Source organism: Xenia sp. Carnegie-2017, unplaced genomic scaffold (assembly GCF_021976095.1).
Source record: "Xenia sp. Carnegie-2017 unplaced genomic scaffold, XeniaSp_v1 HiC_scaffold_13, whole genome shotgun sequence".
In the NCBI taxonomy this organism is placed as follows: domain Eukaryota; kingdom Metazoa; phylum Cnidaria; class Anthozoa; order Malacalcyonacea; family Xeniidae; genus Xenia; species Xenia sp. Carnegie-2017.
The window spans coordinates 2,000,918-2,020,567 of record NW_025813436.1 but is presented as its reverse complement, the minus strand read 5'-3'; the positions used below and the strand labels follow the sequence as shown (position 1 = coordinate 2,020,567).

Below are 19,650 nucleotides of genomic sequence, written 5' to 3'. Positions count from 1 at the left end.
TTTATCGCAAGCCAACACATACTGACCGACTACTAGACCAATCATCTTACAACCCTACATCACACAAAGCCACCACAATCAGAACATTAACAAGACGTGCACAAATCATATGTGATTCACCGGACGCTCTACAAAACGAAAACAACTATCTCAAACGTGTTTTGACAAAACAACTACAAATCTGACTTTATCAAACGCAACACTTACAAACCCAACGAACCCAACGAAACGAACAACTCAGTGACAACAGCAACGATACCTTACATCAAAGGTACGTCTGAGACTATCTCGCGTATCTTACGACTATACAACATACGTGTCGCACATAAACCAATCACAACATTACGACAAGTACTAACGAACATAAAGGACAAAGAACAACCCAACGAACGACAAGGTGCAGTTTACAAAATAAACTGCTCCGACTGTCACGCCTCCTATATCGGGGAAACTGGCAAGAACTTAAACATAAGACTTACTGAGCACAAACGAGCTACTAAGAAACAAGACAAAACTAATCACATTGCCGAACATCACCGAATCACAAAGCACAACATTGACTGGGACTCGGCAAAATGCATCACTTACAGTACTGACTATAGACAACGGCTTACATTAGAAAGTTGGTCACACATCACAACTAAAAATAAAATATTTCACTTCACACTAATCCACAATGACAATGCACATTTCCTGCACATTTCCTGTACACACAATACAATGACGTAAGAACCAGACAACAAATACGGCTAACCTGACGTTTACTCCTCATTTGACTCTGAAGATGACTACCGCTAAGGTTGTCGAAACGTCAGTCAACAACATCAAAAACAGTCCTTCTCAGGACTTTATTAACCTGGACGATCATCATTTACAAACATATAACATATCCCTCTCTTACATACCTACGTCGGGTCAGACCATTGAATTTTTTAGTCTGTTTTTAAAAAAATGCATACAAAAAAGATTCATTGAAAACTAAGAACATCTAGACGACAAAGTTAGAATTTGGCGTAGGAAGTAACGATATTCAAGTGGTGCAAATGACGCACTGAGTTTATGCTAAGTTGCTGATCTTCTATCGCCATATATGGTCACAAATTGTGCAAAAGAAAGATTCTGTTACAATCACTTGCTAAATGGTGAGAGCACAGGAAGAAAAGAGTATTTTGGGCAAAAATGAGTCTCGTTTTTAAACAATTTTCTTTTCTCCCTACAATCCCCCTACATTTTACAGTTTTCCCCGTAGGTTTTCCCTACCACTACAAACCACTATCCTCCTACTGTATGGGGATTTCCCCTACGAGTGGCAGCACTGAGTGAGCTTGACTATGCTAGTTCAGTTGCTTGTCAGTCGAAATCGGTCAAACCAAACATAGTAATACAAAATTTAAACGAACCAGTTACACGACAATTGGACTCCTTATCGGTCCGTCCACCCCTCTTATCTGTCGAGATTATTCCAGGTCGTCCACTGATCTGGCTATTGACCAATGGAATATATGGTCAATATCATATATGTTAAAATCTACTGATCTCTTTACTGAGGTCGTATTTATATAAGTTTTCATGTATAAAACAGAATTGTGACTATGAAATCTAAACTATTACAGAACGGGAATTTAATGATCACAAAAAATTGTAATCATTAAATTTGATAAATAATTTTTGAACTATAAACATCAGTCCCGTGACTGATTTGACATACCCTAGACCCGCCAATGGTGGCTAGGTGGTGGTATCCATGTCCTTTGGTTCGGGGTTCCTGCAATTTCCCCTTTGGCGCAAGGACATTACTTTATGTAATATTATATGAAATGAGTCGGCAAGATGTCGGCCAAACAAATTCTGTTGGCATCTTTGATATTGGAGCAACATTGTGGCGATATAGTAGCGAGAATTGGCAAGAATATTTTGAATAAAGGATTTACAACTCTATCAAGTATTGCACTGGATACGGGATTTTCAAAAAATAAGGTAAGTGCCGTTTATATCTTGAACTAAATTTTGTAATTACGGACCAACACACTGGGAAATATGTTGTTTTTGAAAAGACGTTCTGTATGCTCAGTAAAATTATTTTTGTGCTGGTGTGGAAATCATCGTTATATATCAACTGGGCACACGAATTCTTTGATGAATAATGGGATGGTCTAGAGGACAGTTTTGCCCCGTGCCCTTACCTCGGTGTGGACTGTGGATGGGGAGTGGAGAAGATTGCTTCAGTTTGGTTTAGAGTTCCGTGCTGATTTTTGTAGATTTCGCCGCACCATGCCAGACTTTTATCGAAATTACCGGCCATTATGCACAAATTACAGTCGTTTAATAGTTTGGTTTATTGATAATAATTTGCAGGGAAATTGGCACCTTTCTTGAACTCCAAATGTATATGAAACATTTCACACCTCCATCTCTTGATAATATTAAATTATCAGTTATCATGAAAATTTAACACATGTCATTGTTGTGAACTATTTAGTAAAAACAAAAATAAAACCTGTTTTATAGAATATGGCTGACCAATACTGAGTATTACAAAGCTCCTTATTCATAGACTTACCTATCCACACTCATAAATACCTGCAATGCCTTTGTAAAAAATAATTGTTGTGAAAAACACATATTTTACAGACAGGAGTGCATACACCTCAAAAAACTGGAAGGTGCCCTATGTTTAAGGACTGACTTATGTATAGCTTACACTGGACAACTTTCAAATATTTTTGCCATCATGTATTATCCACGATTCATACAAAAGGCAAAAATGTTATCTGGTGATGTGACAGAGCTGATTTTGATGTGGCAGAGCTGATCTTTATTTTATTATTAAGCTTAATATTATAGGTGGAACAACTTTCTTTGCTCTTTATTTGTTTATGGATCAAATTTCTATACATATTTCACAAAAGCTGCGATGTCACTCACATAATGTACACCTCCGTTTCCAGAGTAGTCATTGAAGTCATTAATGACAAATGGTTATTTCTAACATTAATGATGTGTAAAATAACTTGCCTAATGATATAAAGCTCAAAATATTTGCATTTATACATTAAATTGAATTAGTTGAATTTATTTTCGTGTTTGTTAATAATTTAGCAATTGCAGTAAACTCTATATGCAGCTGTACAATGTTATAATTTTTCCTCAATCAGATCAGAAAAGCTCTTTGCCAGTTAATTCAACATAATTTGGTGAAATGTCAAAAGAATCAAAGAGGTTTCATCACATACACTGGACAACTTTCAAACATTTTTGCCATCATGTATTATCCACGATTTATACAAAAGGCAAAAATGTTATTTGGTGATGTGGCAGAGCTGATTGTCGAGCAACTTCTGTTACATGGTTGGATGACAATGACATCAGTTGTTACTCGTGTTACACAACGGTTACATGATCCTCAGGCTGAAGCATCAGTTGCCATAAACGAATATCAGGTTTCTGAACAGTTCGCCAACATGGCTAGCATGCATTTGCTTCAACATTCAACTCTAGAAAGCATTGATCCCAGCAAGGCTCCTCCAAATGAGAGTGAAAAATATCAGTTGCCGAGAGCATACACACCCACAGGTATGTTACTGGTGACTATTTCTTGTGATATTTTGTTGCTGACATTTTTGTAGAAAAACTTCCTCAAAAATATTTTGTTGATAATGAATAAAGTGTGTTGGGATTACCAGATATCCAGGGGGGTGTTTGTGTTGGAAGATTGATAGTTGACATTTCAATACTTTAGAGTGTCAAAAGTAGTCCTAAACCTACTTTTGTATTCGTGACCTCAAGGGGCGGTTACTTTAGGGGATGGGCTGCGCCACAGAATAATTATTATACCGAACGTTCACTTGTGTCGGAACTTTTGATGTTTTTGTCCTCGCACTTATTGTGCCCTGCATATCAGATATTTAGGGTTTTTCACTTGTTCCCACCCTTAACAATGATCCAAAGTCATATCTTAAGTCAAAAGTGAAGTCTCCAGTTCATTGACATCATGTAATTTTAATGGTTGGAAACCAGTGACAAACCCATTGAACTAAAATACATGGAACGCTACCTGAAGCAAATAATTGAAGCCAAATTTTACCCCCAGACACGCGAGATTGCACCCAGACACGCGTGTTTAGTTGTAATCTCGCGTGTCTGGGTGTGAAATTTGGCTTCAAAACATTTTTTTGGCTTTTCTATTACAGGAAGTGATCCATGTATTATAGGTCAATGGACCAACCTTAATCAACTGGCTGGAATAATGGCCGATGTGAGGACGTATCGCAATCCTGTGTGACCATTCTGTATAATCATTATTCTGTGGTGGCGCTTAGTTTCGTAAGGTCCTTTGTTTTGCGGTAACTTTCGGGGGGGGAGGTAATTTTGAAACTCCAGGATATATTCATATTGTGTAATCCGTAATCACAATAAGTTTCTATAGAAAAACATAGAGAGGACTGTAGAAAGTAGAACATACATATGTGAACATGGACTACCTCAATTATCAATAATCCCCCCCCTTCCTGAGGGTGGCGATTTAAACAGTTCAAGGTTATTTTTTAAGCGTGTGTACTCATGGATTGTCATTATTTATTATTTAGTGTCGGCATCACATAGAAGAAAGGCTTCCTTTAACAAGTAAGTGTTGGTTGCTCAAAATGAATTGTGTTTGAACAAAATGTAAAGAATTTTCACTCATGCAACAAAAAATTAATTCTTCAACCATAATTTAGTGTTTCTGTCTTGTCCTGCGGTTATGTCGCGAGATTACACAAATCACGCGTGACTGACACGAAATCCTTTAACCAATCAAAATCTTTCTTGTATCGTTTCACGCGTGAGAGTCACTAATGACGTGTACAATGAAGCATGATTTGCTTACATAATATATTGCCACCTAGGATATGGTATTACCGTGAATTTCGTTGTGTTGTTTAACTATTATAATACGCAAATGTATTTGTTTGACCCAACATTGTTTTGAGTAGCCCGAGTGAACGCTTGATAGACGTTTTGTAACTATAAAAATAGGTTCATTCATTTTGTAAATGGGGTATGTCACAAATGTTCGAAAAAACAAGTGACTGGCGCGAATCACTTCATTAGGCATGATGTTACACTGGCAGCTGAATTTATTATTTTACCAAATTCGTTAGAAGTACCTCGTTTTTGTAGATAAAATTTGCGCTCTGCAACCCCGGCTCAAAATGTAGCGCTACGCCCCTGCCTTTAACCAATAATAGGAAGCTTTAGCAAGAGTACGACTACGACAACGAGTACGAAATTTGACCGTGTAAGGGAATGGCACGAGGAAGTTTGTTGTCGCTGTCGCTTCGTCAAATTTTTTTTTTAGCTGTAAACAACAGAACGAACCTTTTTATTGTGAAAACCACCGACGTTTGCGAAGTAGCTACGGCTTTATTTGTCAATAACGATATCAACAAATCGGTGATACTGGTTTTGCAAAAATATAGGACTCTTTAGACTGAAAAATCTTCACTATTTTAAATTTTATGTACGATATATTTGTACTACTTTATTGTTTGTTTACCTTTCACTTTGCGTACGAAATACATGAAAGTTTTGCAGGTCATATTTTCCTTTTAATGTACATCTGCGCTAAAAAGGTTCTAAATTAAAGCCTGGATGCTCGAAAATAGTACTGTAAACTAATTTCTTACAGAATGAAGAAATATACCTACTTTCTTTGCTTAAAAAGACATCGTAGTCGCGACTACGAATTTTTTACAAAATATCGTACTCAGATTGGTGACGGCTTCGTGTTTTTGTTGTCGCAACAATGTTTTTGCATCAAAACGACGTAAATCGTAGTCTTTGCTAAAGCTCCTAATAATCTTCCTTGGACTGTGCCATTCGTGGATGTCACTCATACAACGTGTTTAAGATGTGAAAATTATTTTTCTGTGAAAAGTTTTTTCGAATGTGAACTTGTTGTAGTTGAGATGGGCCTTGTGAATTTCTGCAACATACCTGAGAATTACACACGCCATTTAATGATATGCAGTCACGTTCATTTACTAATAAGTTTTTACAAGTGTAAAATACAGATCGCTAGGCCGATCGATAGTCGTCATGTTTTGCTTACGATTTAGACTTCCATGCGGTTGCTTTTAGCATGTGATTAATTTTGCTTATCTTAATGGCCAATTACTTCATCTAATGAACGAATATGGTTATTTGTGGTTATCTTAGTGGTCAATCAGGCCGTGTTATTGGTTACCTTATTGACCAATCACAACATCGAATGAATATATAAAATTATTTGTGGTTATTGTATGGTCGTTCAGCTTTTTCATTCTGATAACATCATTAAGTTGTGCCATTAAATTCCTTATCTCATTTTGTCGGACAATAAACATAGATAAACTTAAAAAGTGGCTAATGCAATGTACGAGCAGTAATTTTTAATTGTCTGGGTAGCTCTTAAACGTGCTCATTCAAGATAAAATATTTCCTAAACTCAGCAAACGCCGAGTGAATTTGTTAAGGCTCGTTTCCATATACGAAAATCTCCCGTGGAATGAAAAATTTCCGCGATATCTTTTCTCCCAGCAATGATTTCCATTTTCCATTCATGCCAATGTGGAAATTGGAAATATAGCGGCCTTAAATAGACGTATACTACTTCTATTACTGTTGAGAAACCGCTACTACACAAGGTTAGACAAACAAAATAAATACAGGAAAAGTATGTGGTAAGACGAATATTTGCTGAGAAAACAACTAACGGGGAATTTGCCACTTTTGTATGAGAAATAAACTTGTAAACAACAAATACTTTTCAAACCATTTTGTATTACTTTATGCTAATTGTTTTTAACATCTATGTCCTGCACAGGACTAAATACACAAAGTTGTAAAATTTCGACTTGAAAATATTAAATATTTTTCCACTGAAAATTTGATCGCATCTCTCGCATTACTTAACGCATGCGCAACCTGGAAAATTATACTTTCCGTGGAAAATTTTCTTATGTGGAAACGGGCCTTAACATCGATTTCATTCTATTGTGTTTTTATGACCAAAAGCATTCTGCCTTACTTCAAAGTCTTTTACCACAAAATTCAATTCACCAATTCTGATTAAAATAAACAAAATTTCCGCCGTTTTAGCTGTCTTTATTGTCGACTTTTGACACCTTTTAATCTATGGAACAACTTTATCTTTTCACAAATTTCAACTTTTGCAACAATGAATGTTGACATAGTTATATCTTAAAGTGTTTATGACAAAAATTTCGACAAATTGCTTTTTATTGCACGGTATAGGCCATATAAAATGACTTAACAAATTCTTTAGTAGAAGTGTGTTTTTATTTCTCTTTGAAGATATGCAGCAGCTCTTTATTATGCAAATGACATCATTATGACATCAAATTGCTTATTAAGTACTATGAAAAATTGGTTCTTTTGACTCTAAGCATTAGTATGTCTTACTTTGTCATCTTTGCAGATACTCATTTACATAGTATTCATTGTTGTATTTATTACACTGTTGTATTTATTTATAAAACCTAATGTCAAAAATTCACGTTCTTTAAAATGTCGTTATGATGTGGGATGTCATAACGATGTTATTTGCCTAAAGAAAAAAGTTAAATATCTCCAGAAAAAAAGTACCAAAGTCAGTTGTACTAAAGAGGTTATAAAGTCGTTTTTATATGTTCTACCCAATACAATCAAACAAATCTGTGATAAAATTTCGTGTCACAAACACTTTGAAACTTCGGAAGCCGGTGGTGCAAGTGAAAGAACGCTTTTTATTGGTTTTGATACCTAACCACTTAACCTTAATTGATGCATCCCTTTTCAACAATCACACGAGTATCACTCTCAATTTAATACCTACAACTGTCTCCCTTCTCCACATTTTATTTTTCCTTCATCATAAAAATCAAGTAAATCTTTTACCGTTTCCTTTTTAGCGACAAAATTTCGATCGATTTTCAGGTAGTGTAAGATACTTCATTTGATGTTATAATAAAAAATCGATAATTGCCTTTCAATGGAGTGGAATTGCTCAGACTTATCCGTCTTCAAAAACAGGACTCTGACATCTTTTGGCAAGTTAATATTCAACAGTTCAACGTCCACCTGGTCGATGAGGTAAGATGAAATTTTTGCGCCTCAGTAAACATGAATTTCATGAAGTCCCTTTTTTCCACAAAGATTGTTTTTCGTTTGAAAATGCGCCAGTCTTTGTTTTTAGTGTCATGAAATGTATGGGAAAATTAATTGAACGTGGTTTAAATCTTCTCAAAATGGTAATTCAGTTGAAATTACCAGGGGCGGATCTAGGATTTTTCAAACATCAGTCATAAAACGTCGGAGGCGTTCCGCACCTGGGGGGAAACTGAGGCATTCTCCCCTGAGAAATTTTGAATTTCAGAGACTTGAAAATGCCGTTTTCAGCGTTTTAGAGCAACACAAAATGTATTTTGTGGGCATCGTTTTTGCGTAAAAACAACACATTTTTGCTTTCGTTTTTTGAAAAAAAAAATGAAGTGAACAATACTTGAATGTTTTGCCAAATATCTAGCCTCGTTATCATGCCAAATATATGAATCATTAGCATGTCTAGGAACGTAAAATTTATTTTACAATAATGCTATTCAAAAACAGATATAGTCTTTAAAAATTTCTACCAAGTTGTCAGGCATAGACCCTTCTAGATACCCCCATTCAAACCTCTATGTAATGAGTTAAGTTAGAAATTTGGTACTACAAGTGACAGTTCATAGATATGGAAAAGCTCAGACTTCAAACCATGCAAGTTTATTGTTTTACCCATCTCCACATCACTGCCAGCAAATTCACCTTTTGAGAAAAAACTCAAAATTTTTTCCTGCCGAAGATTAAGCAAAAATTATCAGAGTGAAAATTTGCAGTTAAGGACAGCTTAATGCCATAAATGTTTATTAGGCATTTCACTAGACTATTATCTCCTGTAAGTATATGCAAGGTGTGCTATATAGCAATCACTAGTAGCATTGTATTTGCAAATACAAACAGAATGTAACCAACATGTCTTTAATTATATAATTACATGAATGTTAAAATTGGTTCATGTGTCATGCTTACTGGTTATGATAAATATCTTTTCATATGATCAAAGCTCGTTTAAATGTAAATCTGAAATAACTTAGTTTAGAAATTATAATGATCATCTGAAAAATTACCTAGTGATCATGAAAAATACTTTGCTGTTTTGCCAAATTTCAAGGTTTATCTGCATACATTGGAAGACATTTTTACTTTATAGAAAATGCTATTCATACATCAATAGCCCTTTGGAATTTATGGCAAACAATCTGGTATGAGCCGTAGATTAACACACCTTTACATCTCTACATGAGGTGTTCAGTTAGAAAAGGGGACAATATGTGACATGGGACAACATTTCATGAATGTGAAATACTCAGGTTTAATACCATTCCAGTCAAATTGTCAAAATAAAAAGCTTCATGGATCATAAGACTCAAAATCACAGGTTATAGTAAACAGCTTCTCATGTAATCAATGTTAGTTTTCTCAAATCTAAAACAATATGAAGTATAACTGTCCAATGATTGAATGATCAATGATCATAAACTGAAAAGCCCCAAACATTTGTTTATGATAAAGTAAATAATAGTATGGCGCCTTATGGCTACAGATTTTTTGTCCATTGAAATATATTTGCAGGAATGTAGGATTTCGCTGCCATATAACAGTAACGATTCCCCAAGCACTAAAGAGTCCTTCGTCAACAACAATTTTAGAAGCATCAATCTGCTTACCATACGCTATATTGACATAAACACACTTGCTTAAATTGACTTTGATATATAACATTCATGCATACACTTCACTTGTCCTTTACTTACGATTTTGGATGTGAATTTCTGCAGATAAAACTCAAAACAATGTTGGCTTTCTTTTGAACATCAATGACTGAAATGTCGCTCGCACGATCGTCTTTGCCAAGCATTTACAATTTATCCATAAATTTTTCACCCTCTTGAAAAAATTCACAGTTTGGAAAGCAGCATTCATGTCAATATATCAATTTGTAAAAGATTTCCATAAATTCCATCTGATTGTAGTTTAGTTTCTATCATGCTTATAAAAATTATTATGAAACGATCAAATATTCAATTCAGACAGTGAGCTTGACTATGTTAGTTCAGTTGACTATCAGTCGAAATCCGTCAAACCAATCACAATAAAACAAAAATTCAAATAAACCAATTGTAAGATAGCAATTGGACTCCCTTATACGTCCGGCCACCCCTATTATCAGTCGAGACCATTCCAGACTGTCCACTGATCTGGCCATTGACCAATAAAATAAGCGTTTTTGGCGTTCATAGACTCCTTTATCCGTCGAACCAGTCAAGCCACCCCGCTTATCAGTCGGTTATTCCAGGCAATTAAAATTCAACGTATCTGATTACCGACGAGATATTCTTTGCATTTATCATTAGTTTTCAATAATAAATAAAGCTGGATTTTTATCACGAAGTAAATGCGATAAGAAATTTAGAATAATTAATGAATTTTTAATTATTATGAATTGGTAATTTTTGAATTTTAAACATCAGTCGCGCGACGGATTTGACATACTCTAGATCCGCCCCTGGAAATTACTATTTCTTTTCTATGAAATTTTGGTGGGCAGACCCACGGGCACTCAAACAATCAACTTGCAAAGGGCACCATGAACGGTGGTATTTATGAAAATAAAGATAAAAATATAGGTTTATCTTTGTGCAAATGAAATTCCTGTTCCTGATAGTATTTTGAAAAACTCTAATTTCTATATACAAATTAAAAACTAATAAATATTGTGTTCTGTTAACGATTCTTTAAAAAAGGTTTATGTTCTTAGATTTAGGGGGGCACCCCATCCTTTGAAGACCATGAGCAGCCTGGCTCAAACTTACCTCGTAACTGAGAAATGTGTTTATTGTGAAAATTGTTATATTACACTATACAAAAAGACAATTACCATAATCTTGTATTAATAAAGAAAATTAGAACCATTAATTTATATTGGAGTCGTTATATGCATGGCGTTTGATTTATTAATTTTGAAAGTTGATTTTTTACAGATAATTGTCGATGGTACGAGAAACTGTATAGACGAGGTTTGTGTCACAATATACTGTAATCGCACTTACCAAGAGATGAACTCTTACTCATGACTGCAACGATGTTCCATTACATAATACATAATGTATATTAAAATATATCATAATTTATGGAGTCTGAGAGCGAATTCTAGCTTGTAAAAGATTATGGTAGCTGTGAATCTAAAATAGTTGCTATTCGACTAACTCATGCATTTTCTCTTCCTTTCTCTATATTTTTCTGTTTTCTACAATGGGAATTTTTCTACGTTTTGTCATTTGAGATTGCCTCGAAAGTTATGGACGTGATGTGCAAAATGACCAATGTGGACAGGTCATGTTTTTCTGATAAAACGAAACGTCTCGGTTTCTACGAAGTATGTATTTAAGTGACGCGGAATTTGTCTGCTTCTCTCAATCGAAAGAACTTTTGAAACTGTGATGGGACATCTTTCGGAGATTTTTGAGTGATTTGTCGTGTAGCGAATGCAAAGTATTTTAATTAGAAACATTTTTATTTCTTTAACTTGCTAAAATTTTCATCCAATGTTACAGTTATTTCATCAATTTTCCTAAATTTTACACTTTGCTGTACTATTTACAAATACATGAAACTGTTTGGTTTCATTCGTTAATGATGCAAAAAAACGACAGTTTCTAAAATCAAAACAAAATAGAGGAAGCGTCTCTGCAATCTGTCTTAAAAGAGAAACTGCGGACAAGAAATCTTTATGAGAAATGTCATTACAGTGTTAAAAGTTTGTAAAAGTTTGAATTAGAAAATAACAAATTTTCTATCATGTTTGAGGTGTCTAAATATGGCTGATGGCCGATATAGAAAAAAATTGCTTGATATTGAAGCATTTCCAATCCTTGAATTTGCAGATAGCCGAGAATTTATCACATCAAGAAATGAGCGAAGGTGATCTTCTAAGTTGGCTTAGTATCCTCGAACAAGAAAAGGTAGGATGTCCGATTTGTATTTTTGTACCAGTGAGATTGTTTTAGGTGTAGGGATTAATACAGGGATTCATTTACTGACAGTGTCGACAGGTAGGCACCCTTCCTAATTATAGCTAGAGAGTGTGCTGGAGGAATTTCAATTTCTATTCGAAATATCAACATCAATAAGCAATTGAGCCAGAGGAGTTGTGATTTGTTTTTAGCGAAGCACACGTGCAAAAATGTCTCCCAAGTTAAAGAATTTAATAAAAAATGTTTAACATGTCACGGCGACATCTACTAGGTAGCCACCGGAATCCAATCTATATTATGACCAATAATATGATCAGTAATTTGCTGACATTATGGGAGTGCCTATTTTATTCACATTTGAGAACCTACGACCAATCAAATTGCTCTGTTTCAGGGAGGTTTTGTGACAAAGCAATCCGACAGTTCCGGAGGATTGTATGCTATCAGTATCCTTTTCTGGTCTTTTTTTCTGTCAGAAATATGTAGTTTGTGAAATTCATTTATTTATTTCTAAAACGGGGAAGTGCTGTTGATTTGACGATTTGTTTAAAATATTTGAGCATAGCGTTTGGAAATTGTCAATAATACGAATTGGGTACAGTCTTTTTAATGAACATTTGAAAATAAGCTTTTTACGTAGTCCTGATGCGCATAAAAATCAATTAAACTATGGCCAACTTATGATTTTATATCGTTTTCAAAAATTACAGTCAGAATTGAGAATTGTTCATGTGTTTTATACAGTGGCGTAACGAGCCTGCAAGTCTTCATCCTGTGTGTTTTATTTCTGTAGAAGTTTGTTATTTTTATAGTTAGTGAACACCAAAGTATTTACACAGCACGACCAAACTTGGGGCTTGATTCGTCACTAGTTACCAGCGTTTTGTGTTTTCTCTCCTTGACCGTGTCCTTAATACGAAGACATAAAAAATATACTACACGCTCTCTCTCTTGCCTGCATCGAGTCCATTATTAAAGAGAATTTAGGAGCAAAGTCGTTTCGAATCTTCAACTGTCTAAGAATGAAGGGATATTTAGAGCAGCAACAGGTGAATTTCTCGAAATTAAAGTTAGAAGATTAATTTTCAAATGTTTTTTTTTTCTTTCTCAGTTTTCCGATAAACAAACTTTTATAACATTTTTTCAAGTACAGTGCGACTATGAACACCTTGAATTCTGTAACATATACTCTTATAAAAGTTTTGATTTTACTAAGTTTTGTTATCTCTTCCTTTTTACCTTGCTAACTGATGGTTTTAACTTAAAAACTTGAGAAATTATCGAATACCATGTCACATAACAACATTATCTGCAAGCCTGGCCCCAGCCCTAACTTTATTCCTAATCATAACGTAGTTTGATTGTTGTTGCCAGTCCTTAAGGTATGATATTCTGTAATTATGCCTCAAAAATATTTTGGTCGCGGATGTTTGAAACTTTCTTTTTAATTATTTTGTATAATAGTTTTTGTTATAAATTAGTTTAAATTACAAAGGTTTGAGTGAAAATAACCATCTAAAACTGTTCATTACACTCATTTACCTGTTTGTAGACGTAGATCGTTAAGGTAAGTGCAGTCCTGTATATGGTACAATTGGTGTTTGTATTGACTGGCGTTTCGACATTCTTAGTGGTAGACGTCTTCACAGTCAAGTGTGAACATTATGTCAGGTTCGCTATATTTGTAGTCTGGTTCATACGTCATGGTTTTTTATTTAGAGGTGTTTTATTGGCTATTGTGTATTGACGTACAAAACAGACAAAAATCCGGTAACTTTTCACTTGACTTGACTCAGAATATCAAATTGTCAGTGTACACCAACATCAACAGTCTTTCTCGCAACTCGTCTAAGGGCCTGTTTATATGGAGCCGAGTTACCCGGCTGAGCGAGTTACTCGCCAAGCCGGGTAACTCAGCCCTTATATAAAATGAATGCATTTCCCGGTGAATCGTTATATGACACATCCGAGTAACTCGCCTTGCCGGGTAACTCGGTTTGTGTAAGCGAGTTACCCGGCTAGGCGGGATGAATTTTTCCATATAAACGCATTTGCCGGGAAACTCGGCGAGACGAGAAAATTGGCTCTGTTGGTACCCATGCGTACTAAGCCTTGTACTTGCAGTATTATAATACAAAAACATACATATGTCATAATTTTCAATTTTATGTTCACCCATTCCATTTTTGCTGCGAAACTGTGAGGCTTTTTAAAATCTCGCGCCTTAACTCGAAGTTAGCATAGCAAAACTTCATTTAAGACTAATAAACGGAAGTGCTAGCCGAGTTACCCGGTGCCATATAAACAGATCACTTTGTCAAACCCGGCTAGGCGAGTAACTCGCCTAAACTTCATTTTAGATTAATAAACAGAAGTGCTAGCCGAGTTACCCGGTGCCATATAAACAGATCACTTTGTCAAACCCGGCTAGGCGAGTAACTCGCTCAGCCGGGTAACTCGGCTCCATATAAACAGGCCCTAACTTCGATGACTTACATCTGCAAACGTGTATAATGATACTTCCGGTTTAAACTATTTACGGAATTAAGTACCATGCTCTTCTTCGTGAGCATTTATCAATGAAGATCTATGAACAACTTTATAGATCGAGGATTTTTGTATGATTCCATCGAAAGAAGCTAAAGAGCTTGTGTACAAGTTGGTGGAGGAAAATTTCGTCAATTTATTGGTTTGTCGCGTTTTGTGCGATTAGCAGAAACATTTGTGGTTGAACTTATGCTTGGGCAAGACCAGTTTTTTTCCTTAGATGGGGATGCATGGAATATACTACAAAAGAGGATAGAATTGCTAAAAAAATAAGTATGGGTGTTGAGAACTTGAAAGACAATTAAGGATGTGTTGGTATAATTTCACAGGTGGTCCACTGCAATAGTGACTATGCCCCTTTAAGTACAGTGTATTATACATATTTGGAGGATTGGTTGAGGATGTGTAGTTATAAGTTTTTTTTTCATAGGAGATTCCTCGCAGTATTGAGCATGTCTCTTTAAGAACACTGTATTATATGTGGAGGATTGGTCGATGATGTGTAGTTATAAGTTTTTTTTTCCACAGGAGGTTCCTCGCAGTGCTGACTACGCTCCTTCAAGAACGCTGTATTTATTTGGTGTTAATGTGCCGCAAGTTTGTCGAATGTTATTGGATAAAATTTATACGGTAATGTGAATTATTATTTACGTCTGGGATCCCGGGGAATGACTACTTTTGAATTATATGCACTGGGAAATAAGTGCCCATTATACAATACGTTTATCTTTTTTTCGAAGGTTCATTCTTGGCCTAAAATTTCGTGAGGTTAATGATGATTTCTTGTCATTCTTAGTGTTTTTCCTTTAGATTTTAGCGAACATTAAGATACGTCAGTGTGAGGAAAGTAAGCAGGAAACGTAGGTATTAATTATATTTCTTAATTAATTTATATACTACAGGAATATATCCGGGATGATTTTGTATGTGTGTATGTGGGGGATAGTTTTGTAGTTTAGTTTTTACAAGATGCCGTTCGGTCGTAATGTAGTTTGTATTGCATTTTGGTGTTTGCCGTTCGTTTCGTTATGTCAATCACATGTTAGAGTTTTTGAGGGTTTGACCCTGGACTATGGAAAATGAATAGTTTGGCTTTTGTTTTAGCTTAATTGTTTGGTATGTTAATATTTTGTATGGAAGTTTGTATCCTTTTTTCATCCCTTCTAACCAAGTCTATGGGGTTGTGCATCTCCCCACACACTCCAGAAATCCATCCCTTGTATAGTATGAAAAATTCCATCTGCTTGTTTCCATGCGCGATCCAAGATAGACACACGAATCAATGGTGAAGTGTTGTTTCTTTTAAGGCTTCTTCCCACTACAAGAGTTGTATTGTTTGTATTTGTATTGTTTTCTGCATTTCGCATTATAATCATGGTGATTGGGTAGAAGGGACACATGAGTATCTAGACGCCATTTTGTTCCAAAAGTGAAAATTATGACCATCTTTTAGATAGGAAATAAAATATAAAAATTTTTACAATGATTTCATGTTGCGTTTTATAGTGCAAATCAAAGCAATGAACAATAGAAATCCACGCGCTCCTTGTGGCAAAACGTATTAAAAGCGTGTTAATTACATCCACTGCGTTAAATACATGCTTTTCTATTATTATGACATCTATAAACAACTGAATTCCAAAGACGGTGATCGCTGTCTATTCATAAATGAGAAAATATAACCGAAAGTTGGTCTTTCCACCTTTAATGCTCTTTATTTGCTGGCTTTTGGAACAAAAATGGCGAACGCTGAGCAGTTTTACTTCCGGTGTTCAAACTCGTTTTGATGTAGGTACTCTGGTGTTATTACTGCGATGTCTTGATTTTGATGTAAAATTCAAGCTTTTAGCTAATACTTTTTCGTTTCACCTCATGAATGCCCTTGAAATGCATAAATCCATAAATTACAAACTACGCATTTTCATTCACTCTTTGTCGTGTTGTGCAAAGTTCTAAAATACACTCAAAATAAACTCTCCTCAGGCGATTGTTGGAAAAATCGGAAAGATTGGAAGGAACGATATCATCGTTACAGAGTCAGGGTTTTGACGAGGATTCGCAGGCTGTGAAAGACATCAGAGAAATGATGACTGACTACGAGAAGGAAAGATTAGTGCGACTTGAGAATATCGTTAAAAAGTAAGTCTAAGTTAAGCTTGTTATACGTCCAAGTATTGCGTATTATAACTGTCTGTCTTGTGATAAAACTCCAATCTTGATATATTATTTTTTGCTTCATTTTAACTTGGAGATTATCAGAAAAGGGGGAGGTGCAACAAAAGGCCTGAGGCTGCATAAATTTTATGCAAAATTGCAAGAGCATACTAATTCATGCAACACATGCTTTAATATCAACTTTTCAATCCGATATGGGTTTTTTGTGTATGAGATTGAATTCCCAGTGATTTTTGACTTCAAGAGACTGAGAAAAAAATATAGGTGGTTTTTTTTGCTACCTTTTCAGCTACAGGTTATGAGAAAAGGGAATAAAATGACCCCTAAATCTAGGAGTGATGGTTACTGCATCTTTGAGTTAGTAAATTATGTTGTAAATAATTACTAAGTAAATTTTGTTTGACTCAGAACAATATGCTGAGGCTTTACATGCCATCCACTCAGATTGGATCACATAACGTTCCTTCACTTTTTGTACTTTTAAAAGCTGTCCCCCCCTGCTTGTTTTTTATTTTTGCCGAATTACTAAAAATTCAATAGATACATTATTGAAATCAAACAAGACATGGCGCGCAGAGATTTACATGTTAGAAAAATTGACCTTCATGATGGAAGTTTGATTTGTCGCAAAAGTTTTTGTTAAAGCCAGCAGCCCTCATTGAATTTTTTTTTATAGAATGGAATTCAATTCCCCATAACTGTTGTGAAAATAACGCTTCGTGTGTTTACTACTATAATTATTTTATGTTTAGATGCGATCATGGCGAAATGCAGGTTACAGAAACTCTTTTTGTATTTTCACAATTTGTTATTTTGACGTGATATCAAGGTGGCTGAATTCCGTGACAACGTCTTCCGCTGAACGATCTATTGATTGTCATAAAATTTCTTTGATCTGCTAGTGTGATCTTTAACCGTTTGTAAAAGGGAATTTAAATCGTCCCTCTATAATAATATTAACGTAGGGCCCATTTCATATCTCATATTTTACATACGCCAAAAACATTGAAGACAAAAGAAAATCAGATGAAATTCTTCATTATGTTTTGTTTAAATTTCAATCGGCTTATGTAATAGGCGACGTTGAAAACAAAACATGTCTGATAATCGTAAAACAGTGTTCCTGTTTTTTAATAAAGTTGTAATACTAACAAAATAAAAATTACACAATTGCTTTGAGCGAAAAATTCCCAATCATTTTGAAATGGTGATTACATGTCTGTTGTTTTTAATTGTCAGTTTTATACACAAATGTAGACATAAAAGTAGACACAAAGGTTGACATAAAGGTAGGCATAAAGTTAAACAGAAAGTAAGAAAATAATGTAGACACAAAGATAGACATATAGGTAGACACAATGGTTGACATTAAGGTAGACATAAAGGTAGACATAAATGTAGACATAAGGATAGACATAAAAGTAGACATAAAGGTAGACATAAAGGTAGACATAAAGATAGACATAAAGGTAAACATAAAGGTAGACACAAAGGTAAACGTAAAGATAGACACAAAGGTAAACATAAAAGTAGACGTAAAGGTAGACATAAAGGTAGACATAAAGGTAGACACAAAGGTAGACATAAAGATAGGCACAAAGGTAGACATAAAAGTAGACATAAAGATAGACATAAAGGTAGACATAAACGTAGACACAAAGGTAGACATAAAGATAGACATAAAGGTAGACATAAAGGTAGACACAAAGGTAGACATAAAGATAGACAAAGGTAAGAGACAAAAGGTAGACAAAGGTGGACATAAAGGTAGACATAAAGGTAGACATAAAGAGACATAAAGGTAGACATAAAGGTGACATAAAGGTAGACATAAAGCAGACATAAAGGTGACATAAAGGTGGACATAAAGGTGAGACATAAAGGTAGACATAAAGTAGACATAAAGGTAGACATAAAGATAGACATAAAGGTGACATAAAGGTGACACAAAGGTAGACATAGATAGGCACAAAGGTGAGACATAAAGTAGACATAAAGATAGACATAAAAGTAGACATAAAGGAACACAAAGGTGAACATAAAGATAGACATAAAGGTAGACATAAAGGTAGACATAAAGGTGACATAAAGATAGACACAAAGGTAGACATAAAGCAGACATAAAGGTAGACATAAAGGTGGACATAAAGGTAGACACAAAGGTAGACATAAAAGAGACATAAAGGTAGATATAAAGGTAGACACAAAGGTAGACATAAAAGCAGACATAAAGGTAGACATAAAGGTGGACATAAAGGTAGACATAAAGGTAGACATAAAAGTAGACATAAAGGTAGACATAATGGTAGACATAAAGGTAGACACAAAGGTAGACAAAGGTAGACATAAAGGTGGACATAAACGTAGACATAAAGGTAGACATAAAGGTAGACATAAAGGTAGACATAAAGGTAGACATAAAGGTAGACATAAACGTAGACATAAACGTAGACATAAAGGTAGACATAAAGTTAGACATTAAAGTAGACATAAAGATAGACATAAAGGTAGACACTGCGTAGTTGAAGAGACCAGAAATTGTATAGAACGCCGTATAAGACTATTTACGGTGGTTTCTCGTCACTGTTTGTATCCTCCACACAATATTTGAAGATGAATGTTGCTACGTCGTCAATTATGCAATCAAATTGAAAAAGTATGAAGAAATAGTTGATAACTTCTAGCCGTCAAAGGATGGTACAGAAAGCCAGAAATATGTCATCCTCTCATTTAACTAGAACAAGAGCCTCTTGTGTTGAACTAATATTCACAAAATCACAGCAGCCTCTAAAAGAGATCTTTAACTTATTTTTTATAAGGAAACGTGCTGCACGTC

The 19,650-nt window shown here is 35.0% G+C and overlaps 1 protein-coding gene across 5 annotated transcripts; it reads left to right on the top strand.

The window, feature by feature from the left end:
• The first annotated feature begins 1,822 nt into the window (after positions 1-1,822).
• LOC124458959 (DNA-directed RNA polymerase III subunit RPC3-like) lies at positions 1,823-18,008 on the top strand. Of its 5 annotated transcripts, XM_047008568.1 has the most exons (16): positions 1,823-1,977; positions 3,156-3,573; positions 4,587-4,623; positions 7,932-7,956; positions 8,053-8,112; positions 11,100-11,135; positions 11,402-11,494; positions 12,003-12,080; positions 12,487-12,538; positions 13,014-13,141; positions 13,812-13,862; positions 14,698-14,781; positions 15,168-15,269; positions 15,450-15,499; positions 16,623-16,778; positions 17,567-18,008. In XM_047008568.1, exons 1-16 carry the CDS (start codon positions 1,831-1,833, stop codon positions 17,634-17,636), a joined length of 1,587 nt encoding a protein of 528 aa, XP_046864524.1. In that variant the 5' UTR covers positions 1,823-1,830; the 3' UTR covers positions 17,637-18,008. The 5 variants fall into 5 exon arrangements, with proteins under 5 accessions (XP_046864524.1, XP_046864525.1, XP_046864527.1 ...); XM_047008569.1 differs by lacking the exon at positions 13,812-13,862; XM_047008571.1 differs by lacking the exon at positions 17,567-18,008 and having other exon boundaries at positions 15,450-15,503; positions 16,623-16,681.
• The last annotated feature ends 1,642 nt before the right edge of the window (positions 18,009-19,650 follow it).